We start from the raw sequence: 26925 nt of genomic DNA on the forward strand, positions 1-26925 counted from the left end.
CCATACCTCGAAATAGTTTCCTGATTAACCTAAATAACCCCATCTTCATAGGATGAAATAATCTCATGATCCATAAGGATGAGACAAGATATATTTGTGATTTTTTGAGCTAAGCTTATTAAGTATATAATTAGACATTTTATAAGATATCTCATCAACAGTCCAACACTATACCAAACTAAAAACAATCCTAGTATTACTTAAGTATCTATTAGTACACTATACTCTAATTGCTACACAAATTGTATCTCCTTTTCCAAAGTACACGCAATGCAAGAACTAGCATTCACAGGATATTAAAATTGATCGGATAATCTTAATTTGTATGAAACTAGCATTTACTTCCATGTTGGTCTAGTTAATTATTATATAAACCTTGAAAGCCTGCAATCAAATGACCCCAACATTTTTTAACTCAAGAAAGCATCAAAATATTTAATTATGTCCGACTCCTCGATTATTAAATGCTCCATTCCTCAATGATTTATTGAAATGTGCGTCGTTAAAGATTGACTTCTTCTTTTCATTTTCCCTCTTTTGACTTCTTCATTATTTGAAATTCTTGCCAAAGAAATTTTAGAATGTCATACAAGCAACAAACAAATCTCTATATAAACCCCTGACCAGTGGTTTAACTCCAAATCACCCAACTTCACCGCAGAAGCGGTCTACTTACTCGAATGGTAAACTCCATCTTTCTTAGCGTCTTGAGAACAAAAATGGAGGATTTTTTGCTCTATTCCCCTTGCACCATTTTAGCCCTGTTGGTTCCTCTTTATCTTTACTTGTTGACAAGAAAACCAAAGTTCAACAAAATCAAACTGCCTCCAGGGAATCTAGGATGGCCAGTTCTTGGGGAAAATGTAGACTTTGCCAGCGGAGGCCCTCGGAAATTTATCGAGGAGAGAATGAGCAAATACTCGTCCCAAGTTTTCAAAACCTCCTTCATGGGGGAGAAAGTTGCCGTATTCTGTGGCCCTGCTGGGAACAAATTCTTGTTCTCCAACGAAGACAAGGCTGTTACTTCATGGTTGCCGCGATCAATGAGGAAAGCTTTGCTCTTCCCCTCTTATGTGGACGCACCATTGAAAGAAGTAGGCGCCCTTCAGCACAGCTTTTTGCATGAAATCCTCAAACCTGAAGCTCTAAAGAAGTACATCCCGGTCATGGACGCCATGGCCCGTAAACATCTGGATGCCGAATGGTCTCGTTTCCAAGAAGTCAAGGTTTACCATCTAGCCAAGAATTACACTTTTGCACTGGCATGCAGATTGTTCTTGAACATTGAAGATCCTGAGCACGTTAAGAGATTGTCTGATCCATTTGCCCGCGTGATGAACGGGTTATTCTCCATCCCACTTGACTTTCCCGGAACAGCTTACAACGGTGCTATTAAAGGAGGGAACAAAGTACGTGAAGAGCTGCTGAAGATCGTTACAAATAGGAAGAAAGAGCTACTGGAAGACGAGTCCTCTGCAGGAAGAGACCTGTTATCTCGCATGATTCTTGTCAAGGATGAAGATGGCAAGTTAATGAACGAAATGGAGATCTGCAATAACATCGTTGGTCTTTTGGTTGCCAGCTTTGACACAACAAGTTGCGCCGTCACCTTTGTGCTGAAAAATCTCTTGGAGCTTCCACACATCTATGAGAAGGTTTACCAAGGTAAATTAATCGTGTAGTACCGAGGTTTTTCCATCTTCGGCTCTCAACTCAATTGCATTTTCTTATTCATTATACTCATCAACTTGACATTTTTGCAAGTCATAAAATGCATGTCAATTTTGAAACGTCAAGGCAGAATTTTTACTTTTCTATTTCTTTCTAATCAATCAGCCCTTGTTTAAAGTTTTTCGTTTGACTGTGGTAGTTCGTGACTAATATTCTCTGTTAAGTGATGACTAACATTTTTTGATAGTGACTTCCTCACGAAAGTTTTCCTTTAAAAAGAAGAAAACAAAGTGAAGTGGAATGATTTCTTCACTCTTGGCCGACAGTATAGACTGAAAAATAAATAGATAACTAATAGTTCATTGAACCTGTGGTCGGTAATATATATATATATATATATATATATGGGTCGACAGCTAACTCAAACAAAGTGAATTTGTGCTTGTTACAGAAATCATGGAGATTGCAAAATCCAAAGGTCCAGACGACATCTTGAGTTGGGAGGATATCCAGAAGATGACCTACTCTTGGAATGTAGGACGTGAATCATTAAGGCTAACTCCGCCAGCACAAGGATCCTTTAGAGAGGCAAAAACGGATTTTGACTATGCTGGTTTCACCATTCCAAAAGGATGGAAGGTACGATATTTATGATTACATTGATTGAACCAAAAAAAAAAAAAAAGATTGTTATTTTGGTGTGAAAGAGATTGTGAAACTTAAAACAGAAAGGAAGGAGGAGAAGGGAGGACTCGAAAATCAAATCATAGATTTCATTGTAATCTTTGAGAGAATTTTGATACACATTTATTTACTTATTAATACTAACTTTACTAATCAATTTTCTTCTCCTGAAAATCTTTTTCAGACATTTTGGAGTGTGTATTCGACACATCGAAATCCCAAACACTTTGCAAATCCAGACGTATTTGATCCTTCAAGATTTGAAGGAAGTGGACCAGCACCATTCACTTTCATTCCCTTTGGAGGAGGACCTAAGATGTGTCCTGGAAAAGAATATGCACGGCTGGAGATCCTAGTGTTCATGTATAATGTGGTGACAAGATTCAAGATGCACAAGTTAATTCCTGATGAGAAGATCGTAAACCTTGCATCTCCTACTCCTGTCAATGGTCTCCCTGTTCTACTCCAACGCCGCAATGCTTGAATTTTTTAATTTCCTTAACCAGAATTTCATGCATTTGAATTTTGATAGCGTGAAATTGTACTACTATTGGGGATTTTTCTTACTTTTTAGTTTTTACTCAGTTGACAGACACTATAGGGGAAAGGTTTTTGAACAATTGCCATTTTGGACTGCACGAAATAATGTCCAAGCCATGTACAAGTGTACACCCGAAAACACGAATTCTATATCCCTTGTCAAGAATGTGTAAAAGATGGCTTTGTTCCTCCAGATGCTTTAGAGCTTTATACAAATTTAATCTGGGTTGTTGATTATTAAACTTTTTCCCTAAACTATCAATTGCTATATATACCATAGTATCTCAAACTTTTCACAAACTGAAACCAATTGGATGTAGGGGTGCAGAGGAATCGAGTAGCTTGAATCGAGCTCGCGGGTAGCTTGGTTAACTACTCGACTCGAGCTCAGTCGAGTCCGAGCTACTCGCTAGAGCAAATGAGTCTATCTCAAGTAGTTAGTAGGAGGAATTGTGAGTTTGACGAGTAGCTAGCTCGAGCTCAGTAGCGTTTATGTTATATATATATATATATATATATATATATATATATATATATATATATATATATATATATATATATATATATATATTTTAGTTATTAATTTACTCTTTTAGGATTGTTAGCTACAATATTTACAAGTTTAACCAGTTATGTTGTAATAATAATGAAGGTGAATAAGTAAATTTGGCTTGAGCAATATGATGAAATGATGAAAAGTGAAAACAAAAAAACATAAACTCCTTCGTTCCTCTTCAATCTTCAATCTCCAATCTCTCACTCTCAACTCTCACGACTCACAAATCAATTGCGACATCTGGAGCTTTAAGCACTTCAGCTAACCTTCCTTCTTCATTCTCCTAAACTTGAAGACTGCGAGCTCGAAATGGAGTAGGTTGCAGCGGCCGATCTTTGAGCAAGGGTTTGAAATCAAATCAAAACCCTCCAATTTCAGCAACTGCATTTGACAAATTGAGGTATTTATTGTGCATTTGTGTAGTAAATATTTGAATTATGAGGTTAAATTTGATAAATTTGATATTAATTTTTAATCTAGAAACCCTAACAAAAAAATTGGGGGCTGCAATTCAATAGATTCCATTTGCATATCCCATTCCCTCTCCATTGCTGCACTAGAACTTTGAAGAAATGGAAGGCAACTCAATTCCTTCAACAAGCGATTCGGTAGTTGGTGCTACAGTTTCGAGAATTGGTAAGTTTCTTGACATTGGCTCTAAACATGCTTGTGGGTTTTTCTTTGATGTGAAAGTGCATTGATTTCAGAATTTGCCTATACATCTGAATTGCAATATTAAGTGTTAACAAGCTAGTATAATTAGATGTTGTCCTATTTATGTACCTGTTGGGTTGTGGTTGTACAACTAAGACAAGTTGCACATGGTTTTTGTGATAATTAACAGAAAACAGAGTTGCTTTTATAGGGAAGGATAGGTTTAGTTTGTGTTTGTTATAGTCGACCTATGTTGTAATTATAGGAAGAAAGCTCAAGCTCTGAGCTTGGGTTCCTAATTTTGGTGGAGCTTTTGATCAGCAATCAGCTGGAGAAACCTCTTGAATAAAGATATTTTGAGCATGGAAATTAGTATTAAAAGCCAGTACATAAGCTGCTATCATGATGAAAATAGAAGTTAACTTGCATTTCCTTATCTTTTAGTACTTCCTAAACTAGGAAGAATACTATCTAAAAATAAAGCATTTAAAACATGTTTAGTTTATAAAACCTAAGTCTTACTTAATAATTTTCCCACAGCATTTTATTTCGGCATTCATAATTAGATTATGGGATTCATAAGCTGAATTTTTTTTAAGGCATGTCTATTAGTCCTTCCAAGGTTTCTTCTATGCCATGTGTGTTTGGGACAGATTCGTCCATACCAGTCATGATTGACAGCCCAATATTTGTAAGCCGTGACACCTATGATCTCACTCCTGTGGATGGTGAAACACAACAAGGGGGAACCGAAGACAGCAATAGGCAGCAACAAGATAGATGATAGTAAATTTCGAGTACCTAAAAGGAATAAAACATCTGAGACATGGGACGACTTCGACGATTTGGAAGAAAATGGTATATATTATGCCATATGTAGCTAGAAACTAAATTGGGGCAAAACTAAACAAACCAATAGCATATGGAGGCATTGAGAAAACAGTTCTGTTAGAAAAGCCAAGCTTAAAAAAGCCGAGTAGCAGATAAAGATAAACTTTCAGTAGGCGGATGAGCGTTTTCTAGCTATACAAACATTGCACGTGGGCAAATTCGATATGGAAGTAATGAGAGATGCTGCTGCACATTGGATCTTGATGCATGAGCACCCTTTCACAATTTTGGAGGAAGAAGGTTTCAACCTAATGATGAAACGTGGGTAGCTGGAGTAGCAGAAGATCTCACACATGACAGTTATAAAAGATTGTACATAGGTGTATGAAATAGAAAAAAAGAAGTTGAAGAACTTGCCCAGGCATGTACAGAAAGTGAGCTTGACAACCGATATGTGGAAATCAAAGAATAAAAAAATTGAATACATGGTAGTTACCAAGCATTGGATTGATGGAAATTAGAAGCTTCAGAAGAGGGTGTTAAATTTTGTTCATATTCGACTACCTCGTTAAGAAGTTGAGATTTCGAATGCAGTTTTCAAGTATGCAAAGAAGTGGGGAATTGAGAGAAAAATTCACACTATTTCTGTTGACAATGCCTCGAGCAATGATTTGGCCGTGAAATTGTTGAAAGATAATTTCGGCTGAAGGAAGAAGCTATTGGGTGGAGGAAAGCTATTTCATGTTCGTTGTTACGTCCATGTCTTGAACCTTATGGTTCAAGATGGCCTGAAAGAGATAGTAGATATTTGTAAAAATATCCGAGATAGTGTGGATTTAGTGAACAAGTCTGATGGTTGGGCATTGCTATTTGCAGAAATTGCTCAACACCTACAAATTCCTAAGAAAAAATTACTCCATGATTGTTGGACAAGGTGAAATTTAACACATGAAATGTTGAGTTGTGCTGTAAAATATAAGGAGGTTTTTTCTCATTTCCAAGTTAGAGAGCACTTTTATGAGATTTGTCCATCTTCATAAGATTGGGAGAAAGTTGAGAAAGTATGCACCATTTTAGACAAATTCTACATAGCTACACACATAATTTGGGGGATTGAGTATCCAACTAACAACCTATTCCTCCCTAAAGTTCTAAAGGTGAAGAAACTCTTCGATGCAAAAGTGGATAATAAAGATGATTTCAACCGGGGTGTGATTACAAGAATGAAATTCAAGTTTGACAAATACTAGAAAGAGTGCAATTTATTGATATCTATTGCAGTTATCTTGGATCTAAGACAGAAAATGCAAGCAATAGAGTTCGTCTTTCCTAAGATGTATTCTGCATATAAATCTCAAGAGAATGTCACAAACGTTCGAAAAACCATCTTTGAGCTTTATGATGAGTGCGTTGTTATGGCTACTAGTGGAAGTGTGGGGATAGATTGTTCATTAAATATTGCATCCGAGATAGTGTGTCTACCTCAAGCAAGTGCTGACTATTGGGATGATTTGGATGAGTATTGTGGTGAACTCGAGTCCAATGAGCCCCACAAGAGCGAGTTGGTGGATTACCTAGACAAGCCTTGCTAGCCTACTGGGCAAAATCCAAAGGATTTCAACTGTTTAGATTGGTGAAAAATCAACTGGTCAACATACCCGGTACTCTCTAAGCTAGCGGCTAATGTATTGGCCATTCCTATCACTACCATCATATCTGAGGCCACCTTTAGTGTTCAAACTAGGGTGATTGATTCCTACTGCGCTTCACTTGCTCCAGAGACAGTCTAGATGTTAATGTGTGCAGGCAATTGGTGTAGAAATTTACACGGAGTCAAAAAGAAATTGAAAGTAAATTATATCTATATAAATTTGTTATTGCTAAGATAAATTAGGTTTATTTGCATTTCCACCACCTAAATGTAGCCACAGAAAGCTCTCAAAGAATATGAGCTTCCCAATGTTTAAAGTTGCATAAGGAGCAAATAAGCTGCTGGAAATCAGGTCCATCTTTTTTGTGAATTCTAATTTTCTTGTTCTTAATCTGTTTTAAGTTGTGTTCAAATTTTAACTTTAAATTGTACATAAGTTGGTTGATTTGTCATTTGTGTTTGGCCAGGTGTTGTAGACTGTACATCAAAATTTGAAGATGCATAAAAAGTGAACAAGCTATTGGATTTACCAGATTATAAACAGGAGTTTCTAAATACTCATTAGACTCAAGAAAATTTCCTTGAATTTTTCCTTTCAATTGGCTGCACTCTTGTTTCTATTTTTGTGAAATTCTGATGAGGTTGAGAATAGGTTGTTACTTGTGCATATTGCTGAAAATGTTAATGTGGATCATGGCCACTTAGTTTCTGCATGCGTGTGGTTTTTCTTTCTTTCTTTGTTTTTTTGGAATCTGTCTGCCCTTTTGTTTCTCTTTTGCTGAATTTCTGAATTTAGAAGCTAGAATTCTTGAATGTTGATCATGACCATACTTGGTTTCTGGTTATTGGTTGGAATCTGTTGAGAAGGCCTAAAAATTGGTTATCACTGTATCGCATGTGTTGGTTTCTGGTTATTGATCATAGCCATGATGTACTTGTCCTTCAAAGTTCAAAGAAGCAATGGCATGCTTCTAAGTCTTGTCCATTGGCTTGGCTCCAAGACTTTAATTGGCTTCTAAGTCTTGTTTCTTTGCATTGCAATTCATCTTGCTCAATTGATATTAATGTACTTTAATTCAAATATTTGTTTACTGTTTAGTACAAATTAGTAGTGCTGCATTTCAGATACAAAGTCTAGATTCTTTAGATTATTAGGAATTGTGCAGGAAAGAGGCGAACTAACAAGTGACAGCAAGATTGTTTTGTCAAGTACTTGAGCTCCAGTACTCAACTCGATATTGAGCTCAAATGGCATTTCAAACTCGATCAAGTCGAGTTCGAGTCTGCTTTGATTATCATCGAGTTGATCTCAATCTTTATTTCTGTGTTGAGTTCGAGCTCAAGTACGTCACTACTCGAGTTAGACTCGACTCGATTTCACCCCTAATTGGATGTTAAGGTAAAAGTTAGTTGGCCTTACAGAAGTATAATGACAAATAAGCTAATTGCATCACTTTCAGAAGAGCCGCCATCCATCTAATCAATTTATTTTCTCTGTTCAAATTAATATCATTTCTCAGTGAACACACAAAAAACAAAATCATATTCACGGAGAGAAAACACATCAATACTTAATTAACATAAAATCATATTCATGTTGAAGGGTGAAATTTGGGATTTGGGTGCTTCATATGAGCAAAGGTGTTTATTGTCTCTTAACCTAAAAGATCAGCCCTGTTGGATGGATCATCAGGTTAATGCAATAGTTAGGGAGAAATCTATCTGAGTCACTATAATACTTCAATGGAAGAAATGTAGTTTTGATCCCTAATATTTGGCACATGTATAATTTTAATCCTTAAAATATCAACAAAAACAAATCGGGCCCCAACGATTGGCACCTATGCAATTTTAGTCTCTAGAATTTTGGTCAAAGAAAAAACTAGTCCCCGATATTTCTAATTTCAAGCAAATTTAAGACAATTCACAAATTTTCTCAATTATTGATGGAATCTAGTCACATTTATTCGCGTGTTTATTAAATTAAATTATTTAAAATAAAATAAAACAATGATTAACTTTAAAACAATGAGATTAATTCACGTGATGGTATGTGAACAACTATTGAACCAAGAAAACAAGAAAAAGATTTTTGTTAAAATTAATACGAAAATACTGAGGGTTAGGGATTTGTACTTGGGATCATTGAGGATAGAGAGTAAAAATTAGTTAGGGATCCATGAACTAGGTGCTTGGATTGGTTTCTACTTTGTAGTGTAACAATTTCTTTATTTTCCTGTTAATTAATTACTCACATGTGAGTTATTAGTCCTTAACTTTATTTTTTAAGTAAGCCACTAGTTTCATTCTTTATTTTAATTTCAATTTAATGGGCACATGAGTAGTGTACATGACTAAATTCCCTCAGTAATTAAGAAAAAAAATTTAATTGTCCTAAATTTGCTTTAACTTTGATAAATTGAGAACCATATTTGTTTTTGCCAAAATTTTAGAGACTAAAACTGTACAGGTGCAAAACATTGGAAATCAAATTTTTTTTACAAAAACTTTAAGAATTAAAATTGCACGTGTTCTAAACATCAAAGACTGAAATTCCAATTTCTTTTTCTATTTTTTTTTTGGTCAGCAACGATACATTTGTATAACCTACTCTATCCTAATCTAGGGGGGAGGGGAAACCTAAGGAGGCTGTGGTAGGGGGCAAGTGGGTACACAGACCCAACTAGACCAAGAGAGTGCTCTGGCACAACCCTTAGATTTTTTTCGCTACAGGTGAGGTTTGAACCCTCACCCTACAGCCCAAGGAAGGACTTAAACCCCTCCCTGGTGGCCACTGAGCCATTGGCCCAGTGGTTTTTTTTTTTTTTCCTATTTCAATTGACAATTTAGGAACAAAGTACTGATTTGGTATGGTACAGGGGACAGATTGCAATTAACCCATTTGAACAAAAAGTGTTTCTTGGGGCACATCGGATAAAATAAAAAGAAAATGTGGTTTGAAATACGAAAAATCTCCTTCATGCTCCTATTATGGTACGCTATTCGACGTCGTATTGTTTCATAAGGGGATAAATAGTCCTTTTGTCTTTTAGCCTACGTAAATATGGGTGGCCCAGACCACAATTATAGCAGCCAAGCCCAACACAACAAGGCACAAGCAATTTGTTTTATTTTTAATAAAATCAAGTATACAATGCAGTCATTCATGCTGTTGATTTTTAATTTGCAAAAGTACTTAAAATAATAAATATGTATATATATTATATTTGGAAAAAAAATATTTATATAAGGATTGGGGAAGTAGAGTGGGATTTGGTGTGATTAGGTACGTACAGTGATTGTATTTCTCTTAAAATTTAGCTTATAATTACAGATCAAGTTTTATTTAGATATTAATTCGATGTAAAAACTAAAACCTATACATACAATAAAATTATATTATAATATACTCATTAAATTATGTAGTATAAATGCACAAAATATCAATAGCACCTACCGCTGGTCTGTGTATGTTAACTATTGCTCCCAAATCTCAAGATAGGGTTATACAAATCCAATATATATAACCATGTTGGGAGTATATCAATCACTTCTGTAATTTTTCAAAACCTCCCACAAATGTCAATTTTTTTTTTCAACCATCACAGTCAATTTCGTTGCATTTCTGAGCTTCAATTAGATGAAGACAGATGTACTAATTACTAGAAGAACCAGGACTACTTAGTCCATTCTTTTGCCATCACCTGTCCTTTTTTTTGTATTTCTTCTTTTTCTTTTCCCTAACGTCAAAATCTTATCAAGATCAAAGCTCCTTAAAAATTCAGTTTAGAATTGTACATGGAGGTAGAAAAGAAGAGGAGGAAAAGCAGTTTCTTCGTGTTTAAAGCAAGAAAAGGAGAGCTAGAAAATCTTGAAATCTCAATTCTAAGCAGCAGAAATATACATGCATGGTTATTTCTAGTTATTGATTTCGCCACTCCACATTTATTTTCGTGCACTCAACGGTTACTTCTTATTAGTTAATCAAAATGACTTAGATACGCATGGCATGGCAAATTTTAGGTTATAATTGCCCTTCAATTTTGTACATCACTTCACTAGACTTTTCTTTTTAATAGTGTAAGTGGAGGGCTCAACTGCAGAATCTCTCACTCACACTCCCTCCCCTTCCAAACCTATCTAGTTGTTTATCAGTATGAGATATCAAATTATAAACCTCAGTCAATAAATATGGGCATGTTATAGGCTTATAGGAACTTTTCTTGGCCATCATCAATTTTCTATTTCTCCTTTCATCATCAAAAACTTGTTTTAGTATTTTATGTCTCTGAATTAAGTAGACTAATCAACCTGTCTTCTCTATAGTATTTATAAAGAGGTGGAGGTTCTTCTCATCCATATAAGCGAATTGAAGGTTCTCCAGGGTAAGGGTGACATAAAATGATTCTTACAAGGCAGCTTATTATAGGACCAAGCTATTTTTAATATAATATATATATATATATATATATATATATATATATATATGTATATGTGTGTCTCTCTCTCTCTCTATATATATATAGCTTAAGTAAACAGCCATTTATTATTTATGTATAGCAGAATTACAAAAGAAAAGGGAGATGAAACAGCCAAGTCATATTGCATCATCTGTTTTTTGAACTATTCAAAGATAATTATTGTTGTTATTGAAGTTAATTTACAGTGTCGGGGCATGAATTGTATATGGTCCCTAGTCCTCTTCTGAGATTATTGGTGCCACTGATTTGTAGTCCAACAATATGTTAATCATCTCTTGTAGTACATATAATTTAATGGTATACATACTATGCTGCAGGAAAAAAAAATCTATATGGATTTGCTCCATACGGACTTGGCATGATTAGAATTGTTTTTGCCTCATAATTTTAGCCCTTCAATTATTTTTTTGCATCTTTTTGGCCCCTAAACTCTTAAAAGTGTGCTCTTGTAGCCCTTCCATCAATTTGACCCGTTAGATCTACTCGAATGTACCTCAAAGCTAATGATATTCACTAACATCTCATTATTGTTCAATTTTAATTTGGTAAATTGGATATCAGTTTATTGATTTTTGTGAGGATAATTGGTAATTCAATGATATCCAAAACTCTAAAGGTAAGTAAAAAATTTTGAATTTCTTCTCATCATCACATAAAAAAACACAAGACGAAATTCAAAGAATAGGGATATAGAAGCATAAGTAATAACTTACAACTTATAACACTATTCACTAGTAGATTAGTATATAACATAATAAATTAGTAGTTATATAATACCTATAATATGGCATTAAAATATTAAATTCGTAATTTTTCTTGTAATTCGATATTTGGAAATTGAATTTTAATAATCATTTAAAAATATATTACCAAACTTTAAAGATTGGATTCTCAATATGTTTTACCCATTTCTGTTTTCCCTATATTGAATATCCAATCTAAATTGAATCGGCTATTTTTTCATGTTTTTCCAAAATTTGAACATCCCAACACCAAACGATGTAATTTCAATCTTCTTCCTCTATCTAGGTCTGCTAACCCTACAACTATCAATCACCTGTCAATGCAATTGAATAAGGAATAATCACTACTTTATTCATATCAAAATTTGATGATATTACACTTTTAGACTTTATTTTCGATTTTGTACTCATCTCACTAGATAGGACTAGATAATAAGTCAAAGATGGTATTGCTACCATTATTTTGTAAATTCTTCACCAAATCTTTTAAATTTGTACTAAAATATTTTTTGGAGGCGGGGAGTTCAAATCAAGAAAGAATTTGACACGAAATAATCCACTCTTTCTTGAAACAACTTCGCACTAGTTAAAATTTTCCGATAACTTCAAGGCCCAATAGATGTCAAATTTTCCAATGTCCATTAAACTACCCGTATGATGGAGATTCAAGATATATAGTTTAGTTGCCTAACCAGTCTTAAGTATAAAAATCTTAATTTGGAGTTGTTCTCTTTATTATTTTGACAAAAATGCCTTCCAACATTTCAAGTTGACAAAAGAACCATGATAAACTGCCCTACAAAGATAACGGTTACAAAGAAAATTTTTTATCAAAATAAAAAAATTAAATTACAAGATAAATCCTATCAAACTATAATTGAAATTACAAATCAAATTATTTAATACAACAACTTATTAGATAAGATGTTTAAAATTAAAATTTAAAAATTAACTAATCTTCAATAGACCATAAGTAAAATTTAAAATTTTAAGAGTTCAAGGGGCAAACCGCTATATTTAATAGTTGGAAGGTTAAAAGTATAAGAGCATGAAAGTTTGAAGGCCATTTAGCAAATTTTTTTTCTCTAGAACTTTTAATAGGGGATCTGGAATATTAGTATGAACCTAAGTTCATTTCCATTGACTTGATTAATTTTTTTCTTAACCTTAAAAACCTGGAGTGCTATGAGTCTATGACCTCAAGATTTTCTGCCCTAGAAGCAGCAAAGTATTTAATTACAGCCCGTTCCTCAATTCATACTCCTACGTAGAGTGACTTCTTTTCTTTCCTTCTATTGACTTCTTCATTGTTCCTTTTTTTTTTTGACCGACTTCTTCATTGTTAGAAGTTCTTACAATAGGAACGTAAGACTAAGTCTCACAAGCCACATAAACTCTCTATATATACAATCTCCTCACTGATCAGTACTTCAAAGCATCCAACTTCTAGCTACTCTAGATCTCCTCCATCTTTCTCAGCAAATCTTGAGAAAAATGGAGGACCTTTTGCTCTATTCCCTGTACACAATTTTAGCCCTATTGGTTCCTTTCTATCTTTTCTTGTTAATAAAAAATCCAGAGTTTAGCAAAGCCAAACTTCCTCCAGGGAATCTAGGATGGCCAGTTCTAGGGGAAAATGTAGATTTTGCCTCCGGAGGCCCTCGGAAATTTATCGAGGAGAGAATGAGCAAATACTCGTCCCAAGTTTTCAAAACCTCTTTCATGGGGGAGAAAGTTGCCGTATTCTGCGGCCCTGCAGGGAACAAATTCTTGTTCTCCAACGAAGACAAGGCTGTTACTTCATGGTTGCCGCGATCAATGAGGAAGGCCTTGCTCTTTCCCTCTTATGTGGACGTTCCCATGAAAGAAGTAGGTGCCCTTCAGCACAGCTTTTTGCATGAAATCCTCAAACCTGAAGCTCTAAAGAAGTACATCCCGGTCATGGACGCCATGGCCCGTAAACATCTGGATGCCGAATGGGCTCCTTTCCAAGAAGTCAAGGTTTACCATCTAGCCAAGAAGTACACTTTTGCACTGGCATGCAGATTGTTCTTGAACATTGAAGATCCTGAGCATGTTAAGAGATTGTCTGATCCGTTTGCCCGAGTGATGAACGGGTTATTCTCCATCCCACTTGACTTTCCCGGGACAGCTTACAACGGTGCTATTAAAGGAGGAAATATAGTACGTGAAGAGCTGCTGAAGATCGTTACAAATAGGAAGAAAGAGCTAATGGAAGACGAGTCCTCTGCAGGAAGAGACCTGTTGTCACGCATGATTCTTGTCAAGGATGAAGGTGGCAAGTTAATGAACGAAATGGAGATCTGCAATAACATCGTTGGTCTTTTGGTTGCTAGCTTTGACACAACAAGTTGTGCCGCCACCTTCGTCTTGAAATATCTCTCGGAGCTTCCACACATCTATGATAAGGTTTACCAAGGTAATTAATCATAAAGCACCAAGGTTTGATACTTTGATTTGATCTAGGGCCTTATGTTTTTTCCATATGCGCTTTCTTATCAAGTTCCCATTTTATTTTTCTCAGGAAATGCATGTCATGCTTGAAATCTCAAACTATAATCTTTACTCTCATTTCACTGTAATCTCGTGTTTTTTGGTGAAGGAAATGTCTTATACCATTCAAGTTTTCTGAACACGAAAAGTAAAGTCACAAAGATATAAGGAGTACCATTTTCCAAATATTATTCTTAAAGAGTTTAACTGCCCAAAACATCTTTCGTGCCCCTATGATGTATCAAATTAATTGTGCTAGAGAATCATCTCTCCACAACTGTTATACCTAATCCGCACCCCTTTGTAATCTTTGACCTTTGATTATGTTAAAGTTGAGACTAATATTCTAATGTTCAGTGATGACTAATATTCTTTTGATAGCGACTTTTTTCCGAAAGTCTTTCTTGAGTATAGTACTGAATAGTCTCTTTTGTTCAGTGATGGCTAATATTCTTTTCATAGCGACTTTTTTCCGAAAGTTTTTCTTGAAAGAAACTATTCAGTGCTTCTTTTCTTTAGAGAGAGGAAAAGCAAAAAAAAAAAAAAATTCATCATTCAATACGACACTATGTAATGATTAATACTCTGCATATTGAAGTGGATGATGATCTCTTAGGTCAACCAACTCAAACAAAGTGAATTTGTGCTTGTTACAGAAATCATGGAGATTGCAGAGTCCAAAGGTCCAGACGACCTCTTGAGTTGGGAGGATATCCAGAAGATGACCTACTCTTGGAATGTAGGACGTGAATCATTAAGGCTAACCCCGCCCGCTCAAGGTGCCTTTAGAGAGGCAAAATCAGATTTTGACTATGCTGGTTTCACCATTCCAAAAGGATGGAAGGTATATAGTATGAACACATCACAAACAAATCTTTATACAAATTCTTTCATTATCAGTGATGTTAACTCTACCAATACTTTTTCTTCACTTGAAATCTTTTCTCAGACATTTTGGAGTGTATATTCAACACATCAAAATCCCGAATACTTTGTGAATCCAGACGTATTTGACCCTTCAAGATTTGAAGGAAGTGGACCAGCACCATTCACATTCATCCCCTTTGGTGGAGGACCAAGGATGTGTCCTGGAAAAGAATATGCAAGGCTGGAGATCCTAGTGTTCATGTATAATGTGGTGACCAAATTCAAGATGGAGAAGCTAATGCCTGATGAGAAGATAATAAATCTTGCATCCCCTACTCCTGTGGATGGTCTCCCTGTTCGACTCCAGCGCCACAATGTTTAAATATTATTTAGTTAAGTAATTAGTATTTTAAGTTTTACATTTATACTCCAATAATTGATCCTATAATCAATCTATATTTGCCTGACTTAGGGTCTCATGTTACCCATTCTCATGTTACACTATATTACATAACTTTTCAAAACAGCAAGTGTTCCGTCACGAGAGATTCTTAGCTATTATTACATGGGACACGCCTCAATTGAATAGATAATGTAATAAGAGTGTAACGTCGAAAATTGTAACCATGATCCTTCGCCTGTTTGCACTTATTGTACCATATATACGTGTAACAGTTGGTGTATTAATCATATACTAGATCTTTTTCCAACTAATCCTTGGTTCATTTGTTTTGTGTCATTTAGTTTTCACAGTATCTGGTCATGGTATCAAACCAAATTCTCTTTTGAAGCTGTAGCTCAAATCTGCAAATATTTGCATTTTAGCTTCTTATATTATCAGTGTGTGGTAGATTTATTTCATCAATTGAAATTTAATGAAGTTTGGTTAGCTACTTTAGAAAAAAAAAAAATGCTGCCTTGATTCATATAGGTATCTAAAGCCCCTTCAATAGAAAAACGAAAGGAAAATTTTGCTAGTCTTCAAATTAGTTTAGCACGATGCCACAAATTAATAGCATACGATACTACAGTACAGCACACTTGATGATTTGGGTGGCAGAATGCAAATGAATAATACTCAAGGAGGAGACAAAACCCTCCAAACAAGGCCAGCACAATAGTACAGCACTACTACTCTAATGGGAACCAAAGAAATCCTCTCAACAGCTAAGAAATATAGCCAAATCTAAAGTTCCATTCCTCAGAGAGTTCCAAAGTTTCTCTCCATCTGGTAGCCAAATACTGCAATTATGACGGCAAAATCCTGCTAGTGCTTCAAAACATGTTAGGCGGATTATCCATGATATCAGTGTCTAGTATGGCTAGATTCATTGTGTCTCTTCATCTAACTAAGTTTGATAGGCAATCAGTCTCTGTAAACACATCAACGTTTTTTTGGTTCAAAAGGGGACTCCAAACCTTACAGAGAGAACTTGAGAAAGTCAATACTTTTTTATCATATGACTATTGTCCCAAACAGTTAAGTTGGGTATAGAGATTGTAGCACAACAATTAGGTACTAATGCAAGACAGATATGATGTACTTATTAGCATAAATAAAATTTTGTAGCAGATTATCTCCAAAAAATTTAAATAACAAAAAAAAAAAAAACCCACATGCTATCCTCCACAATCTGGTCGGTAAGGCAAGTGCATAAGCTGAACTACTATTCTTGACAAAGAAAATAGCATAATTCCTTGCTCTTCAAATATTGTGGGCAATAGCAGCAATGTCTGCAATAAATATGACCACCCATACATCATTTTTAGGCAAATTTCCTCATCTAGAATTTGCATCTTCCTTTTTCTTTTCTTTTTTTTAATGTAAACAAGAGGATTTGAATCCGAGACGTCACGCTTACACTCCTTCCCCCCGTACCACTCCCCCGAGTTTGCATCTTTCTTGTTAGCAATAAACACCTCACAAGGATACCACGCTTACATGTGTAAACGCATCTGCAATGTTCAAAGCGGACATAATGACACAAAGAAAGCATGCGTGTAATGCGTGTACGTATGACAAATTCTGCTAATTACTGTCTGACACTTGGTTGTCATCGCTACTCTCCTGCTAATGCGAATTGGTTGTCATTGTGTTCCCTAATGGAATTTCCCTCTCCCAACTGCTTACTTGCTTAATTTCCTGCCACAAGGTTGGGTTGGAAAAATTGCACTTGATGGGCACAGCACCAATTTTCCATTTTGGCGGGTTGACCACTACCGTCATATATTTATTGGGCACACAATATATTCTTCAAAGAATTCTCTCAAGTCTAAACTGTGATGGCAACAAATGCATGGTACATGGCGGCTCAAGAATTGATGCACTTGACAATTCAAGAAACTTTATCGTCTCCACCAACTCGTGTCATTATAGTGACAATTTGTCTTTTCCATTCACATTTTAGGATAAATTATTTTTTACCTTCCGTAATTTGATATTTTATCACATAATCCCCACTATTGTTTAAAAACTTATATATAATCCCTTCATGATTTGAATTAATATATCACCGTTAGTTTTTCTTCTTCTTGCAGTATTAGTTCTTGGCCAGGATTCGTAGAAATGTTGAGTTTTTTTATTTTTAATTTTTATGAAACCGTGCTTCGGACTATTTTTTTTGCTTCGTCTCTGTTGCAACCAAGTGATTACATGTACTTGTTCAACTCTGCACCAGTCTGTGTGATACTTAGCAGAATACAGTAGTTATTAACATATATTTCTGAAATCAGAATTTAGCCAACATGTATATATTGACAGAGCCCTGGAAGGGTCAACATGATTCACCCTATCTGTCATTACCACAATTATGCCTTACCAAATTTGAAGCAACTAAGGTGAGGAAGTTTATCTTCGATGTACAAACCAAGTCCAAAAGGGATAACCTCATTCAGATGGTGGACAAGTGAATGAGTACAAATGTCCAACCCACCAGGCTTGTCCCCCGGCTTTACCTTCTCCATTAAAACACTCGTAAAGAATCTAGGTTTCAGGCCGATCATGACAGAAGCAGATATATCGTGGGCAAGTATCCAAATCAGTAGCTATATGAAGCTACTACTCAAGGCAACCTCAGCCAAATGGAAGCTTTGCCATGCCAAAAAAGAAGAATGAGATACTTGGAAGGCTAAAATATGTTTCGAGAACACTCTTGTTTGGTACCTTAAAAAGCCCATTGAATAGAAGTAAATAGCCTCAATACATAGCATGCCAAGACAAAAGTAATTATTAGCTTATCCCTTTTCTTCCCTATTAGCCTGGTATTCAAGTTACAGAACAGTGTGCATTGGAGTTCAGAAGAAAATTGTCCATACATCATGCTGAAAAATCAACCATGTAAAACAATCTCGCAAGAGGCAAAGCCGCTCAAGGCAAAATGAAGTCCAATTAGGAAAATGCTTACTAATTTGGAAATTTTGGAAGCCAAAGATCTCAGGCTCTGCTTCAGTGCTCCGCATCCTGAAATAGATGGCAAGTGTAAATTAGTCTGTTATGTAAATCTAAAGCACACAAAAGCGTATTTCATCACAATTTTAGAAATACTAAATAAACCAAGGGGTAGAGAAGCCAGAGCACAACGTGAGGCAACACAAGAACAATTAGACATAAACACAAATCAAAACGGTTCTCTTCCAGAGCAGTAGTACATTCTAATAGCGAAGCACCAGAGAGAAAGGAACATAAAAGAACTTGCAGAGCACATTTATCTCAGAAGTGTCATACAGGAAGAGATATCTCTATTTAAAGGAAAATGATTCACTATGGCAGCCCTCCCTTCCCTTTCTTTCACACACTATAAAGAAGGATATCCATACATGAAAATAGAATAGCCTTTCATCTTACTCAAACAAGCAAAGAAATCTGTGATTATTTAGTTACAAAGTACTCCAGAAAACTACACAGCAAGTAGCGGATCTGGTTATAAATGAAAGAACTTCCAATTATAAGAGTGACTTGATCATGTGTTCACATATATGTACATACATGAGGTACTCATGAGGATGAACCCAAGACTCTAAACATCACATGTACTCATGTGACGTGTTTTTCACATCACCACATATTTACCATTTGTAAACTATAGGTACAGATCATTGCACGGTATAAAAAATGGGAGACATTATTATATACAGGTCCAAAATCGTGTACAACATCTGAAGCATTTTCAACATGAGCTCAATATGACAAAATATTGCATTATCTATATATCTGAAGGTCAAATCGGTTTGCAGTAAATCTTCATTTCGGAAGCAGTATATTCCTTCATCTCCTGAATTTATCCAGGCAACTATATCCTTTTGACTTGCTGAATCTTCACAGCCTTTCTTCTTATTTCTCCCCCCATTAGAGTACTAAGTCTCCTAATAGAAATTGTAGACTCTACTTTCCTGAGGTAATAATTAATTCCTTAACAAGGAAAGTTATCTGACCATTTGCTTTACAGAATCCCCAAATTTTGTTCGATATTGTAAATAAAAGGACCCTTAACTAAGACACAATAATAGGGAGAAGCAAGAAACACAGCATCTGTTTCCAAGCAAATTATGAAGAATCATGTGCAAGCTGCAAGAGAATATACAGACTGATTTTATTCTTGAAGTGAACTCATCAACTCATGATTGTTGATAGGAGCTCAATCCACTAACCTTGTGCGACTCAGCAACCTTATCAAGTAGCTCAAGCAGCCAGTTTTTTTACTTCACTTTGCTCATTTTCAGCACCAAAACAAAGCATTACTGGTGACAACTGTCAATGTCAGCCATTTAGCAGCCACTGATTTGATCTGATAAGTCACTTTACTTGTGAACTAGCAGCTAGTTTTTGCAATGGTATGTTACACCATCATAGGGCTTAATTCTTGTAATGCTTTGGCTCTTGGAGTCTCTAGAATTTTAGAAATCTAACCAGTGATGTCCAAACATATAGCAACATAAAAATGGTGACACTAGTTGGTCATTGAGTACGAGTTATTTGAAATGCTTACAATATTTAATTTGACATGACGTGATAAAATAGAAACGTAGTACAGGAAAAGCTCAAAAAAAAGCCACACATATGCTTCCAGATTAGCTGTACATGGAATAGTGAAACGTTCAGGAATCATACAAATTAGATAAGTGCTCCAGGAAATAAAACTAGACCATTACATACTAGCTATCACATGGTGCCTGAGCCAAAAATGAACCATAGTTTAATTCAATAGATTATCATCAGAACACACAACAGGAGAATAACAAGCATCAAATTCTTACTCCAGACCCAAGAGCTCAAGATCATATAAGTTACAAAATAAGGCACGTGAATGCAGTATCTCTGAATGTGAATGTATAGTGTCACCACGAAGCACTCAATCATGGCACAAAAAGGGTTCAAGTCTATGCCATCCAGGAAAGAACTATGAAAGGCTTAAATAATTAAAGGACAGCATTCAAAATTTTCTTCTTCAGACCCAAATATACACCCATAATAAACACTAATCTACTCTTCGTTTGGTAGCACATCCAAGCTAACTCTTTAGGGAAAAAACTTACTCGGTTTTTAAGTAAAAGTTCTAAATTAACCAGCAGTTTATCCGACTACCTGAGAATAAAAACTAAATTATATGTTCTAAGTTGGCACAGATTTCAGACTCAAACTTGTAACTTTAATAAAGAAAGCAAATAAAAAATGGGCTCAAGAGCAATAAGCCTATCCACCTTTATATGCCTCAGGAGAAAAGTAGAATCATGGCTAAAGCAATAAATATGCACAGTAACGACTATTGACATGCAAAAAGAAAAAAAATACGGTAACCAACTATTTAAGAATTTCTTTCTCGACTAGCTAAGATCACTAAACCATAATGAGAATCCGGTTTAAAAATCTAGTATTCTTATTGAGGTTTCTCGTCCCTAAAAATCTAGTTTTTAACAAGAAGCAATTAACGGTCTATTTCTTGGTGAATTAATGGAATATAGTAATCATTTCAGTGCAAAATCATGATCACTGAACTCAAAAAATGCAATTGATGCCGATAAAAGGAAAACTCTCGGATAGTAGATCTCTTTAGCTTTCATATTTGGGGTTATATCTTGCTATACCAATGAAAAGCTACCATGTGTTCCATAAGTAGATATCCTTAAGTTTATCAAAGGAGAGGGATCAAAACCACCAGTGAAGTATTGGTATGCTTTAGGTGCAACATTATTTACCATCTAAAATTTAGCTCAAAAGCCTTCCCTATAGATTGAATTGAATGGAGTTCAAAAGATGCAAGAACACTAATCAGTATAAACCAATTTCTCAATTATTATATCCCCATTTATTTTGTGCTGACAGGTAAACCTTCTTATTAAGTTAAATTAAATAGATTATGATGTGAGTCACTGAGTTGTACCTTTGACAAAGGTGCCTTAGAAATTTTAGGGGTCAATTTTGCTGGAGATCGCCCAAATATGTAAGAGCACTCTGTGAAAGCAGTTCCGATACCAATGCCAGTAGCCAATCCTACAGAAGTCCATCTTGTAACAGGACTCCCTGGTACCAATAATTCATCAAGAAGTAAAAATAAAACATAAGTGAACAAAAAGATTTACTATAAATCAACAAATCAATGTAATTATTTTCCTATTAAAAGAGAATATCAGCAATATGGACTTTATCACTTCTGTCAACATATTACATAAACAAGTAAAGAGAAGTATTTCATTATAAATTGACCAGTAACAAAAGTAGCAGGATTCGCATAAAAAAATAAAAAAATAAAAAACAACAACAACAACAACAACAGGTGTAGTCACTGCAAATAAACTAAAAAGTCCTATTTGTCTCTTCCCTGCTGAAATTAAGAAGAAATGCTACCTAAGCTACTCAAATGATGATGCCGACAGCCACTTCAACAAAGTAAACACTTACTACCGCAAAATTGACAATGCACCAATTAGAATGAAGAACTATAGATGCTAAAAAAGACCTAGAATAAGTAAAGCTTCTCACATCTAATACCAACAATTTTCAGAATGATGTGATATTTATGTCATATATTCATTCAGTGTTGCAGAAAACAGAAATTAGCATTTCAAAGGTATCTCACATGCTGCATCATATCCTCTATACTTCTACAAAAACCATTTGCTTTTAGTGGTCCCCCTTCATTTATAATGGCCAGAAGATAAGACAACCCTGGTTCTACTAATTCCCAGACTTGAAGTGGAAATCGTGTAATTTAAAAAAAGAATTAACATCATAATGACAGAAGTTGTCTCATAGTCCAATTGGTAGAAAGAAACACGTCATTTACAACTTATGACCAAAATACCACCTTAAAGCCGTTCTCAAGACAACTAAAAACTTTTAATGCCATTGCAACCCATCTCAGAAAGCAGTGGCAGGCCCAGAATCTGTGGTTAGCCAGGGGCTATATGTATAGATAATTATCATTTTACAAGTGTAACTTCAGAATTATGGCTAGCATGTTTTTTCTTTCTGTCCTTTAAATTATCCAATCTTGATATCTAATCGCATCTCAAAGTAAAAAAATGAATAATCAAATTTCAACAACTTCTTTTTTATCATCAACATTATTTTAACATAACAACAGTAAAGTTAAGTGTATTAAACATAATAACAATGGTATCTAATCATTAGTAAACACAAATGTGCATGGATATATTTATTAATATAAATACTCAGTCTTTTCATCCTTAACATCCTAAGGGGAAAAACACAACTTGACCATTCTCCAGTGCCAAAAAGTGAGTGACAATTATATCTTAGAATGCAAAAAGGAAGTGCACAAATAGAATTTCTAATTAAATGTGAAACGTAGTTGTATACGTTTATGGGGAGAACTTTTGAGAATATACAATTTTATTAGCTGCAAATATAAATATAAAAAGATCACATGCATGCAGAACCAAGTACGTAAATTTGAAATTAGACAGATCAAAAATGAAAATTTAAACCAGATAAGTAATCGAAAGGTGTGCCCAGTTCTAGCTTTAAACAAATTTTTCTTGACATAATAGATAAAGTTCTAACAAGTTAATATGTAATGCTAAAGCAGTTAATAACAAAATGAATTTTATAGATCAATTAACTAAATAGCAAAGGTCAAAGACATTCAAAGAGGAGTATCAGTTCAAATTTTACATAAAGCAAAAGCTAGGAGAGGGGGCAATGAAATTTTGTCAAAATCTTGGTTGGGGCGGCCAGCTGCTAGAGGAAGGGGGGTGAGAGAAAGAATTGAATGAAAATTTTCAAAATTTCCTAGTGACTAAAAGAAAAAATCCCAAAACTTTGGGGGAGAGCTCCCCTAGCCCCCCTCCCCCCCAATTTGCTCCATTTATCAGAAACATAGCCATGTGGACTCTAAATCAATGTATGGTGCAAAACCTAGTCATAAAAGGAAGAAAAAGAAATCATGGTTACATGTCACATCTCTGTATCTATAGTTTTTTCACTAAGTGTTTTACATCCTCATTCAAAGGTCTTAAACGTGCTACTATCTCCCCTACACATTTTACTTGCTGTGGTAAGCTTATAATACTTTCCCAAAAGACAAACTCAGTATATCTCATGCGCCACTTATTACACCAACATCTCTTAGAATACCTAAACTGATAAAATTGCACATCTTTCATTGCCTCAATTGCTGTAAAGGAAAATGCTTCTACACTCATAAAATCTCCACCTTAAGATATCTAAATTCTTGAGTAAACTGCAACATTCTTCCACCATAGAACAACAGTATCTGGATACTGCACTTCAATCTCCTTCCAATCATAACATAAATACCTAACCACTCATTACCTTATTACATGAAAATACGCGATACAAAACCTACTTCCATCCAAATCCCAAAAACCAAATAGCACTCCAAATATCCCATTCCATTAGTATCCCATCAGACTATTGAATCGTGACTTAAAATCATGCAGCAACAAAATCAAAACACCTTCATCATTATATTGTACAGATTCTCTTACCATCCATCATTTTTTCCCATTTATAACTCATAAAAGAAAAGCCCTTAAATCATCATTACACAAAAATACCAACTCCAAAAAAAAAGAGAGAAAATCCCAAAAATACTATTGCAACTGGTCCCAGATTACCAAAACAAAACTAGAAAGAGCCAATCAAAGCCCTCCAACCCATTATAGATTTATCCTCATAATTCCATCCACGAAACCCAGAACAGCAATTATTTCTAAAACATAGGAAATTTAAACATTAAATGACAATTTTAAATGAAAAAAGGAGGAGTGTTTAAGAGGGATTACGAAATAGGAAAAGCCCGGCAAAAGCGCCAACAGCGGTAGAATAGAAAATCCGACGAATGCTCAAGTCCATACACACATCCCACTTGGCATTTACGTCATCGTAGGGAGGCAATGGTGGTGGCGGTGGTGGGATTTCAGCTGCTGCTGCTGCTGCGGCAGGTGATGCAACTGGTGCTTCTCCTTTCTCTTCCGCCATTTCTTTTCCGTGAAGAAAATATCACAATCTTGACGAAAATAGAAAGCTTAGAGGCAATATTAACCCTTTTTTTTCCTATATTTCCTTTGATTTCTTCTTCTTCTTCGTTTTCCTCTTCTTACTGGGTTCGCATATAATCCGCGAGGGTTTCGATTCTGTCTGCTCTCGTATGCTTTAGGGTAAAAAAAAAAAAAAACGGTTCTAAATCTATTATACAAAAAAGTCCTCTTGGTTTTGGCGACGTACAACAAGATACCTTATTTTAACGAAATTGTAAAAGTAACGAAATTCATTATATTTAACGGAAATGACTTATTAGTATCTTAAAAAAAAATTTATTCCTAATTTTTAACAAATATATATGTTTCATCCCTTAATTATCAATTATTTCTGTCTAGAAAATAAAACAAATGATTTTATTGAGCCGTTTTTTGTTTAATTATATTAGAATAGTTTTGTCATTTCATCCATTTCCGTTAAGTTTAACGGATTCCGTCACCTTTATAATTTAGTTCAAAACATGAGGTGTCGTATTATGCGTTTTGAAATTACGAGAAGCTTTTCTGTATATTAGATTTAACATGAAATTTTTTTATTTTTTACCCTATGCTTTAATTTGTGGAGTTTTCCCGAATTCCTGAAATTTTTTTCTTTTTTCTCTTTTTTTTTTTAGGGAAAATTTTTGTTAATGGGGTGACTCTTTTGGGCCTCTGTTGAGTTAAGATTGGGTAGGTGGATCTGTTCATTTTATGGATTTCCATGGATGAAGCCCGGCTCAGTAGAAACGACATAGGCCTATTTAGTTTTGATTTAGAAATTCTTATAGCAGGTGCAGTCCATTCCTATTACATGTACTCTCCTTTTTTGGATTAATTACATTTACCCCCCTTGAGGTTTGCCTAAAATACAAAATTAACTTTGAGTTTTGACCGAATTACAGTCTCCCCATTGGAATAGACAAATGTTTACCCATGTAGCCCCTATCGTCAAGAATGCCATTATTGAATTCCAAAGTTTTAATGGGCCAAATTTCTTCCATTAACGCTATCAAAACCCTCCATGGTTGCCATCCTTTCTTCGCCCCATCTCCCTACTCCATCAAAAACTTGTCATCATTACGACAAAAATTTAGGTTAACCTAATCTTATAAATTATGTGATCCAAATTTTGCCACACCATCGATTCTTAAGTTAGTGAGATAGTGTAGAAAAATTTAGATCATAGAATTTATATAGATCGAATTTATCTAAGTGTTTGCCGTGTCACTAGTGACTACTATCACTCTCACCTTTTTCTACGTAATTATGCCAATAGATCCCCCTTTTTTCCCTATATATAATATCATAATTTGCAAAAGCTAGCCCTCTAAGCACTATTTCAATCACCATTTCAAAGGTCAAATAGAAAAAATCAAACTCAACCAATAATAGATGAAACAACCAAACTTCAAATTAAATAGGTGTATCATATTACTAAGCACCAAAATAAGATGGACGAAATTTCTTTTTTCTAAACCTCTTGTGTTTGCCAAATTTTTTTGAAGGAAAATTTGCATTGTCTCCCACTTTATTGTTACAAGTCTTTGCATTGTCTCCCACATTGGTTCTTTGGTTAAAAATTCTTGCGATCCCTTGTTTTCTAGCCTTCGGTCCTTCTCATGGCATTACTTTGCCGATTGGTTTCAATCCCAATTTGGTTCATCTCGATTTCATTCTTGTTTTTTGTTTCAAGAAAAGTAAAAAGAATTTCTAGTTCTTTGGGCCATGTTCTAGGAATAATCGTACTTTTAAGAACAGTCACTCAAATAAGAGTTGATCTTGGAAGTTTTCTTGAATTAGGCTTGATGCATTTCTAGAATGCGTTTAGGTAGAATTTTTGAAGGACAAAAAAAATGGAAAAATAGGGCCAAAATCTAGGAATAATGACATTTTTAAAAACAATCGTCGAAATAGAGCTGCCCTTTGAAGTTTTCTTGAACTAGGCTCGACACATTTCTAGAATGGGGTGAATTTTATCAAAAAGAACATTTATTCACAGAACTTGGCCAGTTCTTTGCGTTCATTGACACATCCCCAATCCATTGCAGGAATTTTTGTTCAAAGGGTTTGATTTAAAGATTGGATTTGGGATCCCTTTGAAAGGGTAGTTGTTAGTTGGTGTAATTTGGTATATGTGAAGATGTTGGTATAAGTTATAACTGGTGAAAGTAATGACTATGTTAATGACGCTCAGATGTTTGGGTAAGTGGTGGATTTGGATCTCGAGATGGTTCA

The 26925-nt window shown here is 35.0% G+C and overlaps 3 protein-coding genes across 3 annotated transcripts; 2 read left to right on the plus strand and 1 right to left on the minus strand.

The window, feature by feature from the left end:
• The first annotated feature begins 662 nt into the window (after positions 1-662).
• LOC113713047 (beta-amyrin 6-beta-monooxygenase-like) lies at positions 663-3094 on the plus strand. Its single transcript, XM_027236756.2, has 3 exons — positions 663-1665; positions 2123-2310; positions 2540-3094. Exons 1-3 carry the CDS (start codon positions 681-683, stop codon positions 2837-2839), a joined length of 1473 nt encoding a protein of 490 aa, XP_027092557.2. The 5' UTR covers positions 663-680; the 3' UTR covers positions 2840-3094.
• A 10051-nt stretch (positions 3095-13145) lies between these two features.
• LOC113713048 (beta-amyrin 6-beta-monooxygenase) lies at positions 13146-15906 on the plus strand. The gene is made up of 3 exons (XM_027236757.2): positions 13146-14251; positions 14982-15169; positions 15275-15906. Exons 1-3 carry the CDS (start codon positions 13306-13308, stop codon positions 15572-15574), a joined length of 1434 nt encoding a protein of 477 aa, XP_027092558.1. The 5' UTR covers positions 13146-13305; the 3' UTR covers positions 15575-15906.
• A 2422-nt stretch (positions 15907-18328) lies between these two features.
• LOC113711015 (MICOS complex subunit MIC10-like) lies at positions 18329-24855 on the minus strand. The gene is made up of 3 exons (XM_027234140.2): positions 24457-24855; positions 21570-21709; positions 18329-18652 (listed from the first exon to the last, which is right to left on the minus strand). The coding sequence occupies exons 1-3, from the start codon at positions 24650-24652 to the stop codon at positions 18638-18640; spliced, it is 351 nt and encodes a 116-aa protein (XP_027089941.1). The 5' UTR covers positions 24653-24855; the 3' UTR covers positions 18329-18637.
• Positions 24856-26925: the final 2070 nt, after the last annotated feature.

This window comes from Coffea arabica, chromosome 10e, assembly GCF_036785885.1.
Source record: "Coffea arabica cultivar ET-39 chromosome 10e, Coffea Arabica ET-39 HiFi, whole genome shotgun sequence".
NCBI classification, from domain to species: domain Eukaryota; kingdom Viridiplantae; phylum Streptophyta; class Magnoliopsida; order Gentianales; family Rubiaceae; genus Coffea; species Coffea arabica.